General features: G+C 45.1%; 1 protein-coding gene across 1 annotated transcript in view; it reads left to right on the plus strand.

Moving 5' to 3' along the window:
- Window positions 1-23,204, plus strand: part of GALNT17 (polypeptide N-acetylgalactosaminyltransferase 17) — a 429,974-nt gene that overhangs the window by 405,076 nt on the left and 1,694 nt on the right. Inside the window, exons 8-10 of the mRNA XM_069089547.1 lie at window positions 2,899-3,036; window positions 4,792-4,887; window positions 22,065-22,232. Coding sequence (XP_068945648.1) covers window positions 2,899-3,036; window positions 4,792-4,887; window positions 22,065-22,232 — 402 coding nt within the window. The remainder of the gene's footprint in view (window positions 1-2,898; window positions 3,037-4,791; window positions 4,888-22,064; window positions 22,233-23,204) is intronic.

A 23,204-nucleotide genomic window follows, 5' to 3' on the forward strand; every position in this document is an offset into this window, starting at 1 on the left:
TCCTTCCTTCCTTCCTTCCTTCCTTCCTTCCTTCCTTCCTTCCTTCCTTCCTTCCCATTTCCAATCAATCAACATTTATTAAGTACCTGCTATGTGCCACACTGTGCTAAAATGCTGGCGATACAAAAGAGGCAACAGACAGTTCCTGCGCACAAGAAGCTTACAATCTAACAGGGGAGACAACTTGCAAACAAATACACACAAAGCAAGCTGTGTGCAGAATAAATTGGAAAGGATTAACAGAGGAAAGTTGGGTTGATGCCTTTATACCATGGTCACATGTTACCCTCCTTCCCAAACTGAATGCTCCTTACTGTGTGGTGAAAAGAGCTCTGTCCCAGGAGTCAGAGGACCCAAGCTCAAATCCCTCCTCTGACATTTACTACCTGTGCAACACTGGGCAAATTGCTTAATGTCTTGGAGGCTCATTTAGTCCAATCCCTCCATTTTTTCAGATAAGAAAACTGAGGGCTGGGGAGCCAAAGGTCAAGTGGTTGAATTAGGGTTCAAACTCAGGTCCTTGAATTCCAGCCTCTTAATTTACATCGAACCACACTGATGGTGAGAGTAAAGAACCGATGTCATGTTTTCTTTAATAAATTTCCAAAGAATTTGCATGCAAAGAAATTTGCCCTTTGACATTTCCTTAGAGCTTAAACATTTTCAAACTGCTTTCCCTACATCATCATGCTGGATCCTCGCCCGCTCTCTGCCCCTGGCCCCTGTGAGATGAGGCATTGACAGAGCATGTTGTCCAATCCATTGCCTCATGGAACACCTTTGTTCTCTATCCCTGGACTTTCTCCCTATGTTTTATGGATTCCCTAGCACTCCCAGGGCCACAAGTGTGTGTGTGTGTGTGTGTGTGTTTGTGCATGTATATGTATATTGTGTTTGATATGTTTGTGAATGTGTGTTTTACATGAGTGCACTTGTGTTTACATGTCTTATGTGTGTATATGTGTGTATGTGTATGTTCATGGGTGTTCAGGGAGTTGGCAATAGTTTTCATAGCAACCCAAATTGATTTAGATCTTCGCAGTTTACAAAAGTTTCCCTGAAGCAGCCCTGTAGGCTGATAATGCAGCATGTCATTATCCACATTTTGCAAGTGGGGAAACTGAGGTTCAGGGAGGTTTTCACTGACTACTCTTGGAGGTACCATGATACAATAAAAAGATGCCTGGTTCTAGATTCACCTGACTCAAGTTCCAATCCTGGGAAAGCCATTTCACATCTCCAGGACTTTGCTTCTCCTTTTGTAGGTTGAGGGGGTTGGACTTGATGGCCTCTGAGATCCTTTCCACCCTAAATCTCAGATCCCATAAACCTACATGAAAACTTGAAGTGCCATTTTGTTTTATTTTAAAATTGATAGCTACGTAGCTAAAATGACCTAGAAATTTTGAGATCTCAAAGAGAGCTTTTAAAGCGAAAAAAAACAAACCAGGAAATAAAAAAGACAGATTATTCTACCATAGCTGGCATAAAATTAAAATCCCTGATTAGTTTCTCTCTAAGAATGCATAAGGGAAAAGCCCATTCTGCCCATACTTTTGCCAAAACTTTAATGGAATAGTTTGTGCCACCTTCCAGCCATTGCCATATCTATCCTCTCTGGGCTGCCAAGCTATATGTTTCCCTTGATCCAAGGCAACCCTTAGCAGGGTCTGATGTCTCCAGTTTTGGATGCCTGATTTTTACCTCTGCACACAGAAACCCATTAACTGTTCATTTTGGCAAAATCCAAGTGAATAATTCATTAGATCATTATGAGTTTGTAATGGAAAATTACCTTTCCTTCTGCATATAATGAACTTCAGGAAAGACAAAATTGGGAACTCAGCCAAAACTTAGGGGGTATGGGATTATGGGGGGGGGTGGATCATACACCTGCAGCAAGGAACGCAGTGAAGTGATTGCAAGCTTCTCTCGTCTTGCCTCTATCAAATCATTATATGAATGATTACACCTGGTGGTTAGGAAAAGAAATGTGGAGGATGAGTCATGGAGGATAAAGAGAAGGTACCATCACTGGCTGTTTCACAGGGAGATGTTCCAGACCATGGGAAGGGAGGCACACTGTTCTCTAATGGGGCTTTAGATGAATGCAGTTGATGATCCCAAATAGAGAGGACACGTGGGAGCACAGTAGCCATCCTCAAGTGTGTAAAGAATTGTCTTATGAAAGAAGGAGCTAGACTTTTTCTGGTGGCCCCAAGGAGAACCAAGAAAAATAGCTATGAGTTTTGAGGAGACAAATTTAGGCTTGATAGCAGGAAAAACTTCTTAATGACTAGAACAATGTAGAAAAGGAAGGGGCCAGTTCTGGGAGGTAGTGAATTTCCCCTCATTGGAGGAAGGCAAGGAAAGACTGAATGACCATTTGTCAAGAATGGCAAAGAGAGGGTCCTTTTTCATATCCAGACTGGACTCATCAGTCTCTAGAGTCTCTGCCTGAGATTCTGTGAACTCTCTGAGTACAACTAGGAGTATTCTTCTAGCACTAGACAAGACTTCTAGTTCCATGCCTCTTATTTGAGAGATTTGGTGCCAGAGGCTCAGAGAGATCATGAGATCAAAAGTCTAGAGCTGGAAGGAACTCAGAGGCCATCTTGTCAGACTCCATCATTTTACAGATAAGGAAAATGATGCCAAGGGAACAAATGAGTTGTCCAAGTCAGCCCAGGTATAAATAAACACCAAAGGTAAGAGGTGAATCCAGATGTTGTCTGAGTTTCCTGAGAGCTACAAGGCAGAGATTCTCTTCAGGCTGATGATGGTTGGTCCTGTCCTCAACTTGAAGCATTCTGAGGCCTGTTCCATCTCCAAATATGACTCCTTCCATCCCCATCAATGTTGTGCTGAGCTTTGCGCCTTTTTAAATTCTGTTTTCAGAATCCAGGAATAGACATTGGTGATGTCTCAGAAAGGAGAGCTTTAAGGAAAAGGTTGAAGTGTAAGAATTTCCAGTGGTACCTGGACCATGTTTATCCTGAGATGCGGAGATATAATAACACCGTTGCCTATGGGGAGGTGAGTGTTACTATGAATCACAACAGCAGTCATGGGAAGCATGGGACTGAATATTTGAGTCACCTATTGTGACTTGGGATTCCATTAGCTATGCAGTGCTGGGTCATGACAACAGTCAGCAGAATGCCAGAAAAAGTGAATGAATGAATGAAAGCAATTAGAGCCTTCTCCGTATTGATCAATGATCCATGTCTAGACTCAGCTTGCTGAATTATTGTCGTCGATGAAGTGGCATGATTTAACTTGGGAACTGATTTAGTTTCCCTGAAATTATGGAAGCCTCAAGGAACATGAATTTATTGAGACTCAGAAACCTCTTCATACTTTAAGGACAGATGTATACCAGGGGGATCTCCTGGGGACTTCCTAGTTTTAGAGGAAAGTCTGGGTGAAATTTAGGAAAAGTTTAGGAATTGAGAAAGTTGCTGCTGAAGCATGCTAACATATCCTAGTAGAGAAGCATTGGACTCAAGATGCAGAAGGAGGCATCTCTTTTTTGGAAATGTCCAGTGCAGGAAGTCGTTTTATTTGACTATGTGTGTTTATCATAAGCATTTTGGTTTTCTTAATTTTTTTCCCAATAAAACAAGAGAAGTGGGAGGGATTTTTGTTCATTAAAAAATTATATTAACTTAAAAAAAAGGATTAGGAATTAGTGACATTTTCCTTCTACAACCTATGTATCTGCCATTAATTCAGCATGGTCCATCATCTCTGGTGGTATCTCCCTGCCCACGCCCATGTTCCCAGGGGTCCCATACAAGCCTGTGCTCCAGGCTTCTCTTCTCTTTTGTCAAAACCTACCCTATGTTCCATACTGACATGGCCCTTCTCAGTGCCTGAGGCTAATCCCACCACCCCATGCTCTATACTTATGTAAGGAATGATGATGTTTAAGGCTTATAAGATTTTCTTTGAGTATTATCCTGTCCCTTGACCCATCCTTCTCCAGATTCTATTTCTATGCTAACTGAGACCTGCAATTCTTTATCCCAAAAAGAGAACTCATGGCAAGAAGTTCAGACCCTATTCAGGCAAGTTAGGGAAAGATGGCGGAAGAAGTGGGCACCTTTCCAATCACACCCTGGTCTGCCTCTTTGTGGGTATCAATATCAGCTCTTGGTGCCTCTTCTTCATTACTGGGCCGGATGTGCCCATCCTCACTGAAATGGGCAAACCAGACACTTAGAAATAGACTAGGGACTATGGGATTGTCGGCACCTCAGTCCATAGCTAAAAGGCCACACAGAATTACTATGCAGAGCCAGAATTTAGAATCATAGACGTAAGGGACCATGGCAGTCATCCAACCCAACCCTCCATTTTACAGATGATGACACAGAGTGACTTTTCCAGAACACACTGCAAGCAAGTGTCTGAGGGAAGATTTGAACTCTGGTTAAGCCCTCTACCCCTCTACCATACCACCTCCCTCTCTGAGGATGAGGATCAAGGCACTAGGTGTTGCAGATGTGCTAGTTTAATAAACATTTCCCAAATCTTAAAATATCAAAAAATATTACAATAATATAATCATACTCAAGGTATCTTAGAGATTCCCTATCAGTCAGTCAGCCAACAATTATTTCTGAGCACCTACTGTGTGATGAGCTGAGAGGAGGCTACATTTCTGACTCCATGAAAAGGGACTGGACCAACCACATCTCTTGTGATGGAGAAAGGCAAATGTGTTCATGCGAAGCAACATCCGCTTGACAAGGGCTAACATGGCTTGTTTTCTTTCTGTCCCAACAGCTTCGCAACAACAAGGCTAAAGATGTTTGTTTGGACCAGGGGCCCCAAGAGAACCACACTGCAATCCTGTACCCCTGCCATGGCTGGGGCCCTCAGGTTAGAAGAGATGTTTAGTGTTCAAGGGGGGCAATTATTAAGCCTGCAATGGTCTTTCATGACTTTCTGGAACAGAGGACAAAGGAACCAGGAGCCACTTTGGGGACCAGCCATGATATACCATTGACATTGTTATCCTTTTAATTTACTTTTTATGAAGATCTGAAGGTGGGGAGTTATCAGAGAAGGAAACCTCACTAAAATGAGAAAGATGGGGAGGAGAAAGTTAGGGACCACAAATGGACCCAGGGTTTGTTCAGTATTTAAGAAAGGTTGGTGAGACCCAGGCACATAATGCCATTTGAGGGCAGGACTGTCTCCTTTTGTCTCACTATCCCTACAGCCTGATACCTAGGAGACACTTAAAACAAATGCTTGTTGAATTGAGTTGTTATGGTTCTCCCAGCTCTGTTGTTCTGTGAGCCCAAGTCTGCTGGGGGCCCAGGGAACCAGACAGGCAATTCTGGTTCCTCACTCATTCAGTTTCCTTAGTAAGCGGTTTATAGACTGTCTCAATGTGGCAACAGCATTTATGAATAAGGATCAAAATGATGAAATATAACATGATAAAGACAGTCTCATTAAGGGCTTAGCACATATTTGCATAATCAAACGCCTGCTGCTTGTCTTCAGAGGTCTCTGCTTTTTCAGTGACTCAGAAAGTGGGTAAAGAATTCTTCCCAGAGGCAGTGGGGATGCCGGCTCGGGCTTCTGCCTGTGCTCGGTGGGTTTGGGGGAAGAGAAGCGTTTCCTAAGCTGCTGAGGAGCTCGGGTGGAGAGGGTGGGGGGGGGGCTCTGACTATCCGCCGGAAGAGTGGAGAAGTCTGCCAAGCTCCCAGGCGTGTTTCCATTTCTGAAAAGCCCCCATGGTTCAAGCCCTCCCCATCAGAGCCCATCCTCTACCTTCTCCACCCCCTTTTCCTCCATCAAAATAGAGCTCCTTTCAGATAACATATAACTTCCAAAGCACGTAGTCTCACCTCATTTGATCTTCACAACAACCCTGGGAAGTGGGTGGTATTTTAATACCTATTTTACAGTGGAGGAAACTGAGGCCGAGAAAGGTGAATGCCCTACCTAGGATTACATAGCTAGCACTCGTCAGAGGCTAAATTCAAACTCAGGTCTTCCTGCTCTGTCCACAATTGCTGATGATGGACATATCAATGGAATCCTCCCTCAGCCCCAATGACTGATAATGATGTCCCACATTCTCTCTCTCAGGGAGCATGCATCATCTCTAATGGCGGCCTTCAGTGCTCAGGGCCTTCAGGCATGGTGGTAATAATGAGGATTATTTGGGGGAAGGTTGGCTGAGAGCCCCATGTGTCTGTTGAATCTCCCAATGCTGGTGGCCTCCCACATGACTCCCATGCCTAGGGCTAGCCCTGTCTGCACCCCAGAAGCCATCTTACAACCTGACCAACGTCGGAGAGGGCCTGAGCCCTCAAAAAGCTTACATTCTATTTGGAAGTTGTAAAATAGCTAGGTAAATGCAACACATACATACAAAACTTTTCTGTTTGTTGTGCACTTGGAATTGGGGATCATATTCTTCAGCCAGTCCGTTTGGTTCCCACCAAATCATGTCCAAAGAGCCCTTTGGAAGTGGTTGAGTAAGAGCCTGTCCTCAACACTGGAGGCTTTGGAATGAAACTTCTATAAGAGGGAGTCTCAGGTTCCTTTTATGTTTGTCTTTTAGATTAATAAAGCATTGATATCTTTTCTTTTTTTGCTAGTGTGACATCATCTCTAGCAAAGAATAAGAATGAAAGATAAGGTGGAAAAAACAATTTGGTAAAACTAATTCATTAACTAATCTAACAGTGGATGCAGTCTTCCACACCCATAACCTCTTACCTCTACACAGATTGGGTATAGGGGACATTTTTATAATTGCCAGTGTTCAGTTGTGGGTTTTTTTTTCTATTTCTATTTCTTTGTCATTTCATTAGTGTTCAATTCTTTGTGACCCTGATTTGGGGTTTTCTTGGTAAAGATTCTGGAATGATTTGCTAATTCCTTCTCCAGCTCATTTTACAAATGAAGAAACTGAAGTGAACAGGGTTAAGTGACTTGCCCAGGGTCACACAGCTAGGAAGTGTCTGATGCCTCATTTGAACTCAAGTCTTCCTGACTCCAGGCCCCGTGTTGTATGTACTATAGCACCATCTAGCTACTCTCAGTTTTGTTTTTTGGTTGTTACTGTTCTTTCAGTTTACATTGTTTCAGTCATGTAGATTATTTTCCTGGTTCTAGTAATTTCACTCTGCATCAGTTCATTGAATCTTCTGGATTCTATTCTTTACACACCACTGCCAGACTGTGAACACAACAGATAATTTCCCCCATTTTCACCCTAAAATAAGATCCTAGGATATAGAGAGGTTCAGGAGTGCAGCCACCAATTCTTAAACAAGCAAAACTACAATTTGTTTGTCCCTGGGGTTTTTCCAGGCCTTGGGGGATGGGGGGAAGGAGGGGGACTCCTTGTCATCCTGGTGATGTGCTTTACTGACATCTCAGCTTTCCCTCTTGGGAAGCTGACGCTCCTTCCCCCAGTTAATTCATCACCAGAGTAACGGATGAGCATCTTTTATCCTGTAATTAAATTTAATCTACTCTTAGACTCACTCTTTAGATAGCTCCATCTTCGGAGCCGTGCATCATCCAAACACCTTGCTGTAATGATCCATTAGGCCAATAAGGCACGCATGTGTCAGTGTGGTGACAGGACTGTGATGAGCTAGCAGTAGAGAGAGAACTCTCCTAATTGTCTAAAGATTACAGATGGGGATGCTGTCCTGGGGTGGCAGGGGTTTTGGGGAGAATGCCAAGCAGATAGCATTAGGTAGCCCCTGGGGAGAGGGCCCCTGAGGGTGCTGCTGCAGGTGTCTTCAGAAAGAAAAAGCACAGCTGATCCATTTATACTTCAGTGAATCTGTGATCTCCTTAGAGTGAGCACTCCCTACAGTGGTGCTGGTAGCAACCCATCCCCATCTTCTCAGGCTTTATGACTAGAAGTGAGCTGGGGGATCTCCCTAGAGATCCTTTAGCATTATGTGGATATTACTGGAGCACACAGGTTACATCGGCCATCTCTCATTCTCACCTTATCTCCTTTTCTGATCATCTGTCACTTTGATTATACACTAGGGGCATACGTTATTATTTCATTTAGTGATGTTTATAATCCTCATTTTACAGTTGAGGAAACTGAGGCAGGCAGCCTTGCCCATGATCACATAGTTGATATGTGTCTGAATTGGATTTGAACTCAGGACTTCCTGACTCCAGGCCCAGAGCTCTATTCACTGTGCCACCTAGCTACCCCTTGGAGCCTAGTCTTTGAGTGAGATTTCTAGTTAAGGGAGAAGCCCGGGAGCAGGAGCCTTTTCCCTTACAATCCTCAGCCTGGATTCATTCTCATTTAGCCTAAGGCATGTGAATAGATCCTCAACAATAATCCATGACTCACCCAGCTCATGTTTTCCTCCCTTCCACTGTGATTCTCATCTTTCAAACTCTTGTGTGATCTAGAAGGATTATTCACTCATATAGAGATTAGAATACATGTTATATAAAAGGAAATGTAAATTGAACAGATAGAGGGTCAAATGTCCAGAGAGGCTGAGCTACTACTACCAGTATAACATAAATTCCCCTGGACTCTATTACAATGAAAACAAAGTGAGCAGTGTTGGCAGCTTTTAGACTTGTGAGTTTAGGAAAATCTGAATTCTCTACTCTCTGACCAAGACTTAGCCCTAAACTGGGGCATACTCATCCATAAGTCTATACAGAATCCAGGAGGAAGTGGATTCGAACTTAGAAAACACATGTGGCAATAGGAGTTCCCAGCTCCCAAGTGCCAAAATCCCTTCCCTGTCTCAGACTTGTGGGTCTGTGTGAAGCTCCAGGTAGGTGTAGTATGGCTTTCTGCTGGGTTCCTCATAGGGTCCTGAAGTTGCCTTTCCTCAACAGATCTAGTTTTCCTATGGAGACACTGGTATTACAGGGATTTGGTTAGGCCTTCCATTGGAAGTCCCAAATCTCCCAGCCTTTCAAGGTTCACAAAGTCAAGGGAAGAGGAGGAGACAGACATTCTTTCATCTCCCCTTCCCCATCCCTGCCAGGTGATTCCTTCTCAGGGGACCAGCCATAAGCTCTCTATTCTATAGGCTGCAGTGACCTGAACCTATAATCCTAGGCTCCCAATTGATTAGACCCAACCAATCCCAATATACAGACATCTTGTGCAGTGTCGTTTCATTTTATCCAATGGCTTTCATTCCTTCCCAATTTCTTAGGGACTCTTCTACACCTAGTTTAATACCATAGATTAATTGACTGACTGATTCAATAGACCCTCTATTCAACAAGTCACAGACGGAGCATTAGTCATAGGGAGACAGATACCCCTTTCTTGCCATAGTCCTTAGATACAGTTTTCTCTATAGAAAAAAAGAAGCAACAGCTTGATGAACCTAAATTATTTTTTCAATGCTGCCCACAAAGGTCAGAGAAGCATCTATGGAAATAGTTACTTTGAAGTCTAATTAACTTTCCTGTATCACAAAGAAGTTGTACCAGAGTAGCTGCCAGAGAGGATGCCTGGTTATGGTCCACCATGAGAATAAGGAAAGCAGACTGAAGGGTGGAGCTGGGCCAGCCTCGCCCACCCTCAGCCCCATCCCCACCATGTTTGCCACACCCCAACATCATCTGCTTACATTCTTTTGTCCAAGCTAACAACAACCAGAAAAGGGGAGAGGAGAGGAGGGCAGGAAAGGTTCTCGCCTGAATTGTTAGAGACCCAGAAAAGCTGATTTGAGAACGACAAGGCAGGGCTTCCTGGGTCATTATTCTAATTAGAGAGAGGCTATGAGTGTCTGCATCCAGAAGATGGAAACCAGAGCAGATAACACGTACATGATCGCATTTGTTTGAACCTTGATGAGAATGGGAAATGTGAAGAGGCTCTGAGTCTGGAGAAATGGATCTCCTACAGAATGGTAAATTCCCTGATATGGAGAGGGTCTGGGGGGAGGGGCAGAAGGAAAAAGGATCTACCTCCCTTCTTTCTACCCTCTTCTCTAGACTCCTTTTGTTTGCCTGTTGTATAATAGGAGGCCTCTCAGCTCCTTTGTCTCTTTGAGGATTGTGGGTCTGGACCTGGAAGGCATCATGGCCTTAGAGTTGGATGTTGGATCTAAAGCCTTCTTTTTATAGGTAAGGAATCTGAGACTCAGGGAAGCCTGGGTCATAAATATAGAATTTGAAAGGTCCTCTGAGATCTTCTGGTCCTCCCTCCTCCCCCACCATCTTACAGTTGATAACACAGAGGTCAAGACACTTGCCCAAGGCTACTCAAAGTCCGAAGCAGGATTTGAACCCAGAGTCTCTGACTAGAATCAGTGATATTTCCACTGGGATGTACCAAAGATCAGGGAAGAGGATATGGGATATCTAGGGTGGGGAATACAACTTCAGAAGAGCAAGGAGGTGGTTATTTCTGATGAGAACACCTATGAGTATGGCCGGGTTAGTGTTTCTGAAGAAGGCTTGTGGCTTTAAAGGGAGGCCCCTGTGTTCAGCAGGAAAGGGGGAGGAAAAGAAGACATAGAGAGGAGAGAAGAAAGAAGGGAGGGGGGAAGGACGAGAGAAAAGTTATTGGGAATCCTAGAGATGAAAATGGCCTTAGGGATTATCTCATTCATCCATGAAGGAGGGGGAGGGGGAAAAGAGGAGTCCAGGTTATCTATCCAAGGTCCATCTTTGACACATACTAACCAACCCTGTGACCAAATCTCTTGGTCTCAGTAGCCCAGGCGACTCTCTGACAATAAGTTACAGACCTGTGGCTGAGCTGCCCCAGTGGGGGGAGTTTCCACAATGGAAATGTTGTACAGTTGAAGTAGCCTAGCTGAGGCAGACAAATTAAGTGACTATCCCAGGGCCACACAGCTAGTCATTGTCTGAGGACACGCATATTTATACAGGATGCTCTTAGAGAAAGGGCCCCTGGGATGTGCTTCCTTCTTTCCTTCAGACCCCCAACACCTGACACTTCATAGGCATTTAATGAATGCTTATGAAATGGTTGACTAATTGGATTTTTTTTCTTGGCTTTCCTACTAACTAGAAAGTCATTTCTCTTTTCTGGACCCCAGATTCGTCCTTGGTAAAATAAGGGGTTTGGACATCTAATCAAAGCTCTAATGCTGTAAGGGACCCTGGTAGCCATCTAGTCCAAATCCTTCATTTTACAAGGAAGGAAACTGAGGCCTAGGGAGTTCTATGACTTGCCCAAAGTCACACAGATAATAAGTAACCACGGCAGGATTTGAACCCAGGTGGTCCAACGTGGGGACTGAATCTCTTTTTACTGTCTACACACACGTATACATATGTCTAGCAGGATTCTCAGGCCTCTGACAATTATTTCTTCTCATTCCATCAGTTATTTCTGTGAGGAGACCATTCCTTTTCAGACCCCTGACAATTCTTCATTGCTCACAGATTTCTTTTCCCAAGAACACAAGATATTCCATTACTTCATTCTAGCCATGCTGTCTCCAAGGGGCCTTGCAGACCCTTTGGTTTTACTGAGAAACAGGCCTCAACCTAAGGTTATATCAATGAGACCAGACCACATTTCTAATAAACAAACCTAGTCACTCTTCCCCAGGCTCCCCTCCCCTGCTGCCATATTGTCACCTTGGAGAGGACTCTTGACAATGGAAGTCTCTCCTTCCCAACAGGATTACAGGATGTGTTTGCTTTATCCCCCCTCCCACAAAATTATAGTCATTTGTAAATTCAGGGATTGATTTTTCCCTTCCCTCAGTCTTGCCCTTCCCTCTTAATTATATTTCAAAACGCTGATTGAAAATCTGAAGAATATTGAGAGTTAATGGCCCCAAAGTAGAGGTCCTGCCATATCAATTTGTGAAAAGCTATTATCAACCACTGAGAGCCCCCTAAGTCAAATTACGGGAGATGGGAACTGAGATTTCTGCCATTTCTCTGATGGAAAATTATGGGTTAGGCTCCATAGAAACACGTGGCCAAGGACCAGACCTTGAGCTTAGGCAGCCCAACTGTACACTTGGGCCCTCCCTGGACACAGCTTACGATGAGAAAGGCCCCAGATTCGAGTGAAGGACACTTTCTGGGGCAGTAAATCTGTAATCGCTGACTGTGCTGGAGGCAGGAGCAGCAGAGTGGGACTGGAGAGGGAGGAGTGGATTGCTCCTCTGACCCCCAAACAGGGCCAAGGGGCTTCTACTTGCAGGATTATAAATTCAACCCAGGCTGTGTCTCTGAGCCCAGTACAAGGAGAGAAGCAAGACTATACCTCCAAGATGAGAAGTTCAGGGAGGTTTCCAGAAAGAATGACTAGTTGACAAACCCAGTGATCAGCAGAGAGCCTTGTTTCTAGGGGGGTATGTAGAAAGTTGGAGGAAGAGAGAAAATAAAGGGAGTGGGATAGACTTTGCATCATGATAATATACAACGTATGGCTGACTACCCTGGCCCCATTGCCTGCAGGACAGATGTGTTACATTTCCCCATTTTCCAGGGTTCTCCAGTATCCTTAAGGGAGACTGGAAAGTGTCTAGGCTCTCTGCAAATGGTTCCAGTTCCCACCAATGGTGCCCCCTTAACTGTAGGGGTGGGTGCCCTATACCCACCAAAAACTACATGGTGTTCCATTTATCTACCAACCAACAGATTAGTTTTTATCAATAAATATTTACATCAAAGGTATAATCACTAACTTACAAATAGACTCCTCTACATATGGGGCTTAAATCCTGGTCTGTACCACTTCATTTTCTGGGGAGAGAGGAAGGTTGGGTTCATAGTTTGACTCATTTCCTGTGTAATACAGTCCTGTGTTCTGACCCTGAAGACCCCCTCCGGATGGGGTTCCAGGCCCCCTGGATTTTCAGGGCTTCCCTGCTTGGGCAGTCTGGCTCCAACCTCCTGTCTGGAATCCTGGCTCCAAGATCACTGTGACTTCAGTGAAGCCAGACTTCACCCTCTAACCCAGCAAGAAAGAGCTTAGAGGAAAAAGAGGGCCCAGTGTGGCCATTGTAAAGATATACCCCAGGCAGTCCCAGGCCTGGAGTCAGAGACACCTAAGCTCGAAGTTATAGGGGCTACTTAAGGACCCACCTCCACTCCTGTTGGCACAGAAGTGGCACCTGCCATAGTCCTGACCTGGGCCTGTTCACTCTTCTTTGGGCAACCTGGTGCCCCCCCTGCTCCCCAGGGTTCATCCTATTAATGCCTACATTATTGCAGCCGATTAGGAATCAGCTTAGCTGCCTGGAGCTCTAGAGATCCTGGGGCCTCAGCCTAGTAGACAGGGCCCCAACCCCCTCTCTCACATATGCAACATTCCACACCCATAGTTCCCCACCTTCAAGCTCTGCTTCTAAAAGATTGTGTCTCTCTCTTGAGGAGGGGAGAGGGGCAGAAGGGAGGGAGAGAATTTGGAACTCAAGATTTTAAAAAGTTGTTTAACATGTTTTTTCCATGTACTTGGAAAATATTTAATGAAATAAAAATAATTTTTAAAAACATAAAATCAAAACTTATGTCCCCTGCAAGGACATCAAGGTTCTTTCTATGTAGACTTAGTGAACCCAAGACCCCCCTGTGAAGTGAAGTGGGTGACATCATTCTTCACCCTTGGCCCAAACCCCTTCTGGGGGGGGTTTCCTTCCTGCCTTCAGATCTTACCCATTCCTTCCCCCTCATCCCTTCATTCCCCTGGGCCATATTCTCTGCTGTAAGCTCATCCCTGGATTTGCTAATTGGATGAGAATCCCACCTTCCAAGCAGCACATATGCTTTAACCTGGGCTTTCTGGGGATGTGGCTTCCCCTAAAGGAGTCAGGAGCTCAGATGAGAAGGGTGGGAAGGGTAGAGGCTGGGGACCCCTCTGCCTCCCTCTTGTTGCCTTCCATGGCTGGCCTTCTATGTATCGCATTGATCCTGTGCTCCAAGGATTGGATTGGGGCATCCCTGTGCCTTTACAGGGAGCTTCCCACCAAGGAGCGGAAAAGGAGAGACCCTGATTCAATCCAGCTCCAAATGCATGTGCAAGATAATAAAGAGGCAAGAAGGATCAATTCGACACTGGGCCTGGGCTCAGAGAGAAGTCAACAGGAGAAGACAGTGATGAAGGTAACCACGGTAGGACCCATCAGGCCTGTAAGACATGGGATAGGTCCAGAGATGGAAGGGACGCCTAATATAACCCTCCCATTTTACAGATGAGGAAACTGAGGCCCAGATCTGAGGGCATGGTTCCCCAGGATCCCACAGTGCACAGCAGTGCCAGGATTTAAACCCAGATTCTGAGGGGGCAGCAACATGGAAGGAATTCTGCATTTGGGTCAAAGAGTGTGGCTTCATATCCTGGCTTTGCCTTATGCTACCTACGTCAGAGGGCGGTTGTGAGGCCCAGAGGAGATCACCTACATGGAGCCAGTGGCAAACCTGAGAATTCCATGTTTGTACTTTTTGTATTATTTGAGGCTGGGAAGCTGGGAGAATGGCTATGCTCAGAACTGGGGCTTTGGCTTTGCCCACATCAGCTCATGTCTCTGGCTACGCTGTCAAGGTTTTCCCTTCCCAAACGACCGGCTGGGTTAAGATGAGCTCTGCACGGTCCCAGGAAACCGAAGGAGGTTTATTTGATTTAAATACACACATATATATTTAGTAGGCCCATGAAACCTTTGTTCTGCAGAGCAGCAAAACTCATCGACGTGTGGCTTTAAAATGCAGGTTTGCACACACTTATAAATAAATGCATTCACTCCGAAGCAGGTGTAAATCAGTGAAAATCGGCAGTTTTCCCTCCAAACAGAAGCTGTGGAAATCTCATTTCTCATGCAGCCAAGGCTGCTTGGAGTATCGGCTTCTGGTTTCAAAGTGATGAAACGGATATTCAATATTAAAGCCACCGTAAGCCCCATTTTTATGGACAATCCAATGGGTTTCCCAGCGTGCCCAGGCTGCCTCATGACCGTTTGCTGCCTAGGCCTTATTTATCTGACTGTAATCATCAGTTGACAGCGCAGCCAATCTGTCCTGTCTGCCCAGGTTGGTAAATGTGGGACAACAGCCATGTTTGTCTCTTAGCTCATTTCAGAGAGAAGGTTCATTTTTTTGTGTTCTTGTTATACCCCTCTAAGGGAAGACTAATTGTATTTGGAATCTGGCTAGTTTTGAGAGCTTTGGGAAAGATACTTTTGCTTCCCCCTGGGCCAAGGGCTTTCTCTTTCAGGATCAGTGGCCAAGCATGTGGGAAAATGTGCATTTCCAGCCATGGCAGATCCCTCCATGTTGTAAGTGGTTCCCAGAGTTGCCACATGCTTTCTCTCAATCTGGAGGCACTTTATGAGGCAGCGGGCATACAAATATGAAATATGAAATGTTGAGCAGTGATGTCTGCAGAGGGTGGCCTCTTTGCTCTGTGAGGCATAGGTACCTTCATGAGTACCTTCCTCTGTTTCCTTGCCACAGCTCAGAGATGATCTTATGTCCTGAAAGGCCATGTTTCTGAAACTAGCCAAGTGACCCTGGGCAAGTCACTTCACCCTATTTGCCTCAATTTCCTCATCTATAAAATGAGCCAGAGAAAGAAATGGCAAACGGCTCCAGTATCTCTGCCAAGAAAACTCCAAATGAGGTCATGATAGAAATGTGTAGATAATGCTTCTTCTCTGAACACCGATGAAATCACAGGTTGAGAACCCCCCCCCCCAAAAAAAATCCAAGGCCCAGTTTTGCCTAGTATGAAAAGCTTTATCAATGCATTGAAGGATGGTTTCTCTTGAAGACCATCGGCTGAGTCACAATGAGGTGGTGGTCTGTGCTTTTGGAAGGCAGAACCACGGGGAATCTGAGCACAATGGTATGGGGGTCTTTGATGTAGGCCAGCACAGAAGGCAGCACTGATCCATCCTTTAGAGGGATGATGAAATTGCACCAGGAGGAAGAACGCCAGACTCAGACACTGCTATCGCTTGCCGTTTCCTAGAGAAAACGGCTTCAGATCCTGTCTCAGCTTCACTAATTAGAAGCAGATCAATTGAAGACAGCTTCAGTGCTGGCTGACACCCTTTAAACCAGTCTGTTTGGTCCTGGGGAAGCCAGGCTTTGAAATGGGTTGCCCGTCCTGCAGACTGGGATGGGGTCACGAGGGCCACAGAGCTGGGATACTTAGTTGTTTATCCATCCTGGTGGGGGCATTCATGTGCCTCTCTGGTCTGTCTTTGCCTAGGATTTGGAGCTACAGATTTTATGTATGTATGTTTGGGGAACAGGAATCTTGTTTGTATGTGAGCCTACAGAGCCCATCAGGGTGTGTGCCAACCTGCTCAGGTCACATTGGGCCCAAGCCTGTGCTTCTACTTAGAATCATAGATTTAGATCCTGAAGGGACTTTAGATGTCACCAAGTCCATGCCCCTCACTTTGCAAATGAGGATTTGTTGTTCAATCATGTCCAATTCATGACCCCATTTGGTATTTTCTTGGCAGAGATACTGGAGGGGTTTGGCATTTCCTTCTCCAGCTCATTTTACAGATGAGGAAACTGAGGCAGTTAGTGACTTGCCCAGGGTCACGCAGCTGCTACATATCTGAGGTCAGATTTGAACTCAGGTCTTCCTGACTCCAGGCCCAGCTCTCTATCCACTGACCTATCTAACTTCCCCTAATCATTTCCCTAACACGTGACAGAGCCATGATTCCAAACCAAGCCGTTGAGTAACAAATCCACCAGTGTTCCCGCCATACAAAAGAGCTCCTCTCGCTTCTCCAATTGGCAAAACATTGTTTTTGAACAGACTAAATAAAGGTTTACCTGTTCATGGGATCACTGCCATCAAGAAGTACAAATGGAAAGGATGGCATTGACCATTGGGTTCAACTTCTTCACTTTACGAATAAGGAAACTGAGGCTGGGAGGTCACTTGACTTATCTTTAGTCCGCTCACATAGCCAAATAACATTTCTGTGGGATAATACCTCTAACCTACTTCACCATGGTGGGCACCCCACTAAGAATCAGAAATGCAGCAGTGTATGAACCAAATCAACATACGGTCATGCTAAAATTTTAACAAAGCCAGGTGGTGTGCTGGGTAGAGCACCAGGCCTGCAGTGAGAAGGACCTGAGTTCAAATTTGACCTTAGATAACTGTTAGCTGTGTGACCTTGGGCAAGGCACTTCACCCCATTTGCCTCAGTCTCCTCATCTGTAAAATGAGCTGAGGAAAGAAATGACAAACTGTTCCAGTATCCTTGCCGAGAAAACCCCACTGGGATCACAAAGAGCCAGACACAACCGCAAAATGACTAAATAGTAATAATGAGTAACTCTCCCTACCTGCCATCAGTGAAGAGCTAATACTCAGTCCCATCGAGGCATAAATAACTGATAATGATATGATTTTTTCTAGTGATTGTAAAGGGTTAGAGAGATTTCTCCCAGCTCATATCCGTGTTATGTTCAGATATGATAAACAGGACTTAACCTAGACTATCCTGATGTCCCATGATGGCATGAAAGGTAACTCGGAGTTCTCAAAGTAAATAATCCTGTAAACATTCATCAAGCACCTACTGTATACCAGGCACCATTCCAATTGCTGCGATATTTTAAAAAATGAGGGAAAAGTTCCTGTCTTCAAGAAGCTCACAGTCCACTGGGGGAGACAACAAACAGATCTATACAAACAAGTTATGTGTTGGAGAAATGGAAAATAACGGAGGGAAAGCACTAGAATTAAGAGGGGTTGGGGAAGACTTCCTGTGGAAGGTGGGATTTTATCTGGGACCTGAAGGAAGGCAGCAGGTAGAAATGAGGAGGGAGAGAGAGTACCGCACATGGGGCAGGGTGGGGCAGGGAGCCAGAGAAAATGCTGGCTATGCCCAAGCTCTGGCAGATTCTGCTGCCATGGAAGGGCTTTGAATGTGTTCCCAGAAGAAGAATATGAGACTAGGACCAGCCTCACAGGGTACTGAGAGGCTCATTGCCATGAGCTGAGGAGGAAACAGAGGTCCCGAGAGACAGAGGGGGAGTGTGTTCAGGTGTGAGTGCATCCTGAGCAAAGGTGTGGAGATGGGAGATGAAGTATTGTATGTGAAGGACTGCAAGAAAGACAGTTGGATTCATTCAAGAAAGACAGGTGCATTCAGGGGAGGAATGTTAATACAATAAGGTTGATAGAGTCGATTGGAGCCAGATTGTGTGGACCTTAGATGCCAGAATATTTTTCTTTTATCCTAGAATAGGAAGTCATTGACACTTCTTGAGCAGAGGGGTGCTATGGTCAGATGTAAGACTTAGTAACATCACTTTGTAGCCAGAGGTTGGATTGGAGAGGCCAGAGGCTAGAGGCAGGGAGACCAATCAGGAAGTTTAGACTAGAGGTGGCTGGACTAAGGTCACAAGATTCAGGAGCTAGAATAGTCCAACCCCTCTCATTTTTCAGATAAAGAAATTGAAGCCCAGAGAGGTTGACTTTCCCAAGGTCACCCAGGCAGTGAGTTTTGTGGGTGGAATTTGAACTCACATTCTTGGACTCCAAAGATGATGTTTCTTCTAATTCATGGATGTATGAAGGGAAAGAAAGAGATGAAAATGACAGGTATCATGGAGTTAGAATTGACCAATTTGGATAAGTGATTGGATGGGGGAGGATGTCTTTGTTTTATTTTGTTTTGCTTTGCTTTTTTTTGGAGGGGCAAGGGCAGGGCAGTTGGGGTTAAGTGACTTGCCCAAGGTCACACAACTAGTAAGTGACTGAGGCCGGATTTGACCTCAGGTCCTCCTGACTCCAGGGCCGGTGCTCCATTCGCTGTGCCACCTAGTCGCCCCTAGGAGGATGTCTTTGAAATTATGAACCTGGGGCCCTAAAAGGTGGTGAGGTGCCTGACAAAGACAGGAAGAGGGGGGCAGTGTGGAAGAGGGAGATAATCAGTTCCATTCTGGATGTGGAATAATCTTTCTTTCCTACTCCCATTTCTGACTCCAGTGTTTCTTTCAATGGCACCACCATTCATGGAAGCCTCCCACGATCTTTTTGACTCCCTCACTTTTCCTCCCCTCTCACACCCAATCACGCGTCCAGTCTCAGCCATTTAGCCTGCATCCTATCTCTCTCAACCATCCCCTCTCTTCTTCCACTGCCCATTCTCATAGCGCTCCATCATCACCTACTTGGACTTTTGGCCTGGCTTCCCAGCAGGGCCTCCCATCTCCATTCTCTCCACATTCCAGTCCATCTTTCCTCCTGCCACCAGACTCATTGCCCTCCTTCATGTTCCTACTTAAAAATCTGTAGTAGACTGTCCCTCCAAATTCATATGACCCTTTTCTTTTGGGCATTCAAGGCCCTCCACAATCCAACACTCACTATTGGACCTTTCCAGCAGAGGAATTGATACTTATCTGAAACTGCCATTGTGATATTTGGCAGTCACTTAACTTCCCAGGGCCTCAGTTACCTCATCTCTAAAGAGAGGGCTAGACGAAGCAGGTCACTTCCAAATCTAGATCTAAGGTCCTAGGGGTATAACCTTGGGCAGTTAGGTGGTACAGTGGATAGTCAGGAAAACTCCTCTTCCTGAGTTCAAATCTGGCCTCAGACCCTTACTAGCTGTGTGACTCTGGGTAAGTCACTTCACCCTGTTTGCCTCAGTTTCTCATCTATAAAATGAGTTGGAGAAGGAAATGGCAAACCACTCCAGTGTCTCTGCCAAGAAAACCCCAAATGGGGCCATGAAAAGTCAGACACAACTGAAAATGACTCAACACCAACAATATGTATACTTGTGGCCTCCCTGATTTGATTGTAAGCTCCTTGAGGGCAGGGCCTATTTCACTCTGTTCTTTGTATCCCCAGTACCTAGTACAATGGACATACTTAATAAATGCTTATTGATTGATTGGGCTAAATGATTGATAGCCTGCAGACAGACAATACCCATAGCTCCCAATGTGAATTAATTCCTCCCTTTGAACATCTGGGTCACAGATATGCCCATTTAATTAATGTTCAGAATGTTCCTTGCTCATCTGCTGGAACATAGCTTGATTCACCATTTCAATAAGCATCTGGGTCTGTCTTTCCCCAGAACTCAGAAGGCAGCCTGGTGTCATTCATTGCTTTTCATCTGGTGAATTTAAATCTGATCAAATTTGGATCGGTAGCAGGAGGAGCTTTGATTTTTCTCTCCATTGAAATGGCTCCCTCTTTTGCCTTTCACAATTGTTCTGGTCTGACACTAATTTAGAGCCAAAGCATCTAAGATCTGGATCTTTCTTGAGAGCAATTAATCAATCTGATGTCATTATTGTCTGAAAGCAAGATTCCCTAAAAGGCACAGGGCCCTCCATCCCTCAGTCTCAGCAATGGTAGTTGCTCTCCTGGTTCAGAATTGGCCAGGAGTTGAAGACCCAGACCCCGGGGCGGGGGCATGGGGTGGGGTGGGGGGTGTCCCTGTCTCAGCAGAGGTGCATTCTTTTTCTCTTCACAAATAAGGTGGTCAACTTAGGTCTGTGGCTGTGAGAGGTTGAGAAGGGAGTGAAAAGAAGAGGAAGGGAAATTTAAACAGTGTTTTCTTTGAGTTTGGTTGGGAAGCAGAAGAGAAATAGAAGAGGCCTGGGTCACCCAGGTGAAGGAAAGACTGACCCCGTCAGTTCTGGGGACCTACTCCCAGTCACCATGATTTCACCTGAGGATCACATGGGGTAGGGGTGCCAGAAGCCAAGGACAGGAGCAAATTGCTAATTCATTCATTCAACAAATACTCATTTAACATTAATAGCTAGTATTTATGTAGCACTTTATTTTAACAGCATCAAAGAAGAGATATTGACATCTCCTTCACCGCTATACTCTAAGGACCATGGGACTTCTCCATCTGATCACACCTCAATCTTTCCATAGTTATCATCTCTCCTATTAAAATGGGAGCTCCTTGACAGCAAACCACTGTTTTCTCTTTGGATGCCCAGTGCTTAGTATATAAAATATAATATAACACAATATAATGCAATACAATACAATATAATACACCTTATACTTAACCAAAAAGGAGGCTATTCACCGTGAGCTCCTTCTCCCTTACTCTCCTTCCCAAAATTCCTCAATATGATGCCCCATTCTGTCGTCTTTTGACCCGGTCTGTGTTGAAGAGGTAGCCCTTTCCTTCCCTGTTTATGCATCCTGTCTTGTGTTCTCTAGTAGATCACTCCCATAAGTAACCCTTTCTCACTCTAACCCTCACCTTCTCCCTATTGCCCGTTTCCACTGCTTCCTACACACATTACCAAGTCATTCTCATCCTCAAAAAGGTCTTCACTTGACCATACCATCCCTTCAAGCCATGTTCTTTCTCTTTCCTCCCCTAAGGACCAATCTCTTTGAAAAAGCTATTGAAACATATTGCCTCCTCCTTCATTTATTCCTCAACCCCTTGATGCTTGAATATCAGGTGTCAATGAGAGGACGTTAGGGATGCATTGCCATCTATTGGTCACTGCACCCTCAGAAAGCTTTGCATCTGACTGCCAGCTGAGCCCTCTAGGTGTTTTGTCTCCCCATGAACCTGAGCTCCTGGAGAACAGGGATGAGATTTCACCTAACTTCTCTCCCCAGGGTCTCAAGGATCTTAATCTTTTCATTGCTAGACCCAAAGGCCTCCCCTGGATCTTCATTCTTATTGACCAGCATTTGACCACGCCCTCCTTATTACTCACGTGTCCCTAGGTTTTCAGGGCCCTGCTCTCCCTATTCTCTCTGTCTGCCTCCCACCCACACCCCCACCCTCCATGCTCACTCTTCTCTGTTGAATCATATTTTTTGTTGTGGATTTCATCCAACAGAGGAGATCCTGGCGCTAGGCCCAACATTCAGAACAGGGAAAAGACTTGGTATACATGGGGATTGGGCTGTTGTGGGATGGTTCTTGTTTTTGACCAAATGTGTTGGCCTTGGGCTTGGAGAAGTATCAGCCCCATTGTTCTATGGGCAGGTACCAGCGGTATCAAATCTCATGTTGGGGGCAGTGAAGCCTTCCTTAGTATTTCTGGGCTTTGCATTCCAGTGTCATTCAGCTCAACCAGTGTTGTTTCCCCAGCTCACCCGCTATACCAGGGAAGGCTTCCTGCACCTGGGCGCTCTGGGGACCACCACCCTCCTGCCGGACACCCGCTGCCTTGTGGACAACTCCAAGAGCCGCTTCCCCCAGCTCCTGAACTGTGACAAGGTCAAGAACAGCCTTCACAAACGCTGGAATTTCATACAGGTTAGATCCTCTCCAACCCCTCCCAGCACTAACTACACCCAGGGGACACGGTGTCTAGAACACCGGACTGGGCTATAGGAAGACCTGAGTTTGAATTCTCCCTCAGACACTCACTAGCTTTGTGGCCCTGGGGCAGTCACTTAACCTCTTTCAGACTCAGTTTCCTTCTGTAAAATGGGTATAATAACATTGTACCTACTCACATGGGAGGAACAAACAGACTGTCTCAAAAGCTTTTAAAGCATAAAACTGCCCTAAGACTTTGGGGCATACAAAGTATCTTTCAAACCTTAAAGCCCAAGATAAATTCTATGATGATGATGAATACTAATGTAATTAGTATTATCATTATTTCTTTCTGAATTGTGTGAAAAAAAACTATACAGTTTAAAAAGATCCCATAGCCATGTGACTACACACCAATCAGAGCCCAGGTTCAGACCTAATTCTCCTGGCTCCTGACCCAAGGCCTTTTTTTCCCTTCTCTGCATCGCGATGAGTCATCATCCTGGGAGAAGCATTTCCAACATATTAATATTCCATTCAGCTTTCAGTCTGGGCCCACTTCTGGACACCATATTAAAAAAAAGCTAGAAATTCTTTGTTGGAAGGAACAGCAGTCTGGGAGGGAGGAGGGAGAAAGAGACAGGGAAAACTCTTGGTGAGGCAAAAATAAAGGCCATCAATAAAAATCTCTGCTAAAAAAACAATCCTGATGCTGGTGAGGAGGAAGTAAATAGATAACTCAGTTCTGGGCTCAGGAAACAAGTCCTGGGAAACCAGCATGATGGTAATATGAGGTCTCGACTCTGGCATCGATTCTTAGTGTGAATTATATGGTGAGGTTGGCCATTCTCCCTTCATCCTGTTGCTAAGCCCATGTCTCTCCTTTCTACCTCTCTCTTTCCCTCTTTTTCATCCTGCTTCTCCCTCCCTCCCTCTCTCTCTCTCTCTCTCTCTCTCTCTCTCTCT

The sequence above is a fragment of the Petaurus breviceps genome, unplaced genomic scaffold, assembly GCF_028583685.1.
Source record: "Petaurus breviceps papuanus isolate PSGF00001 unplaced genomic scaffold, PetGlider_PUasm1.0 186, whole genome shotgun sequence".
Classification (NCBI taxonomy): Eukaryota; Metazoa; Chordata; class Mammalia; order Diprotodontia; family Petauridae; genus Petaurus; species Petaurus breviceps.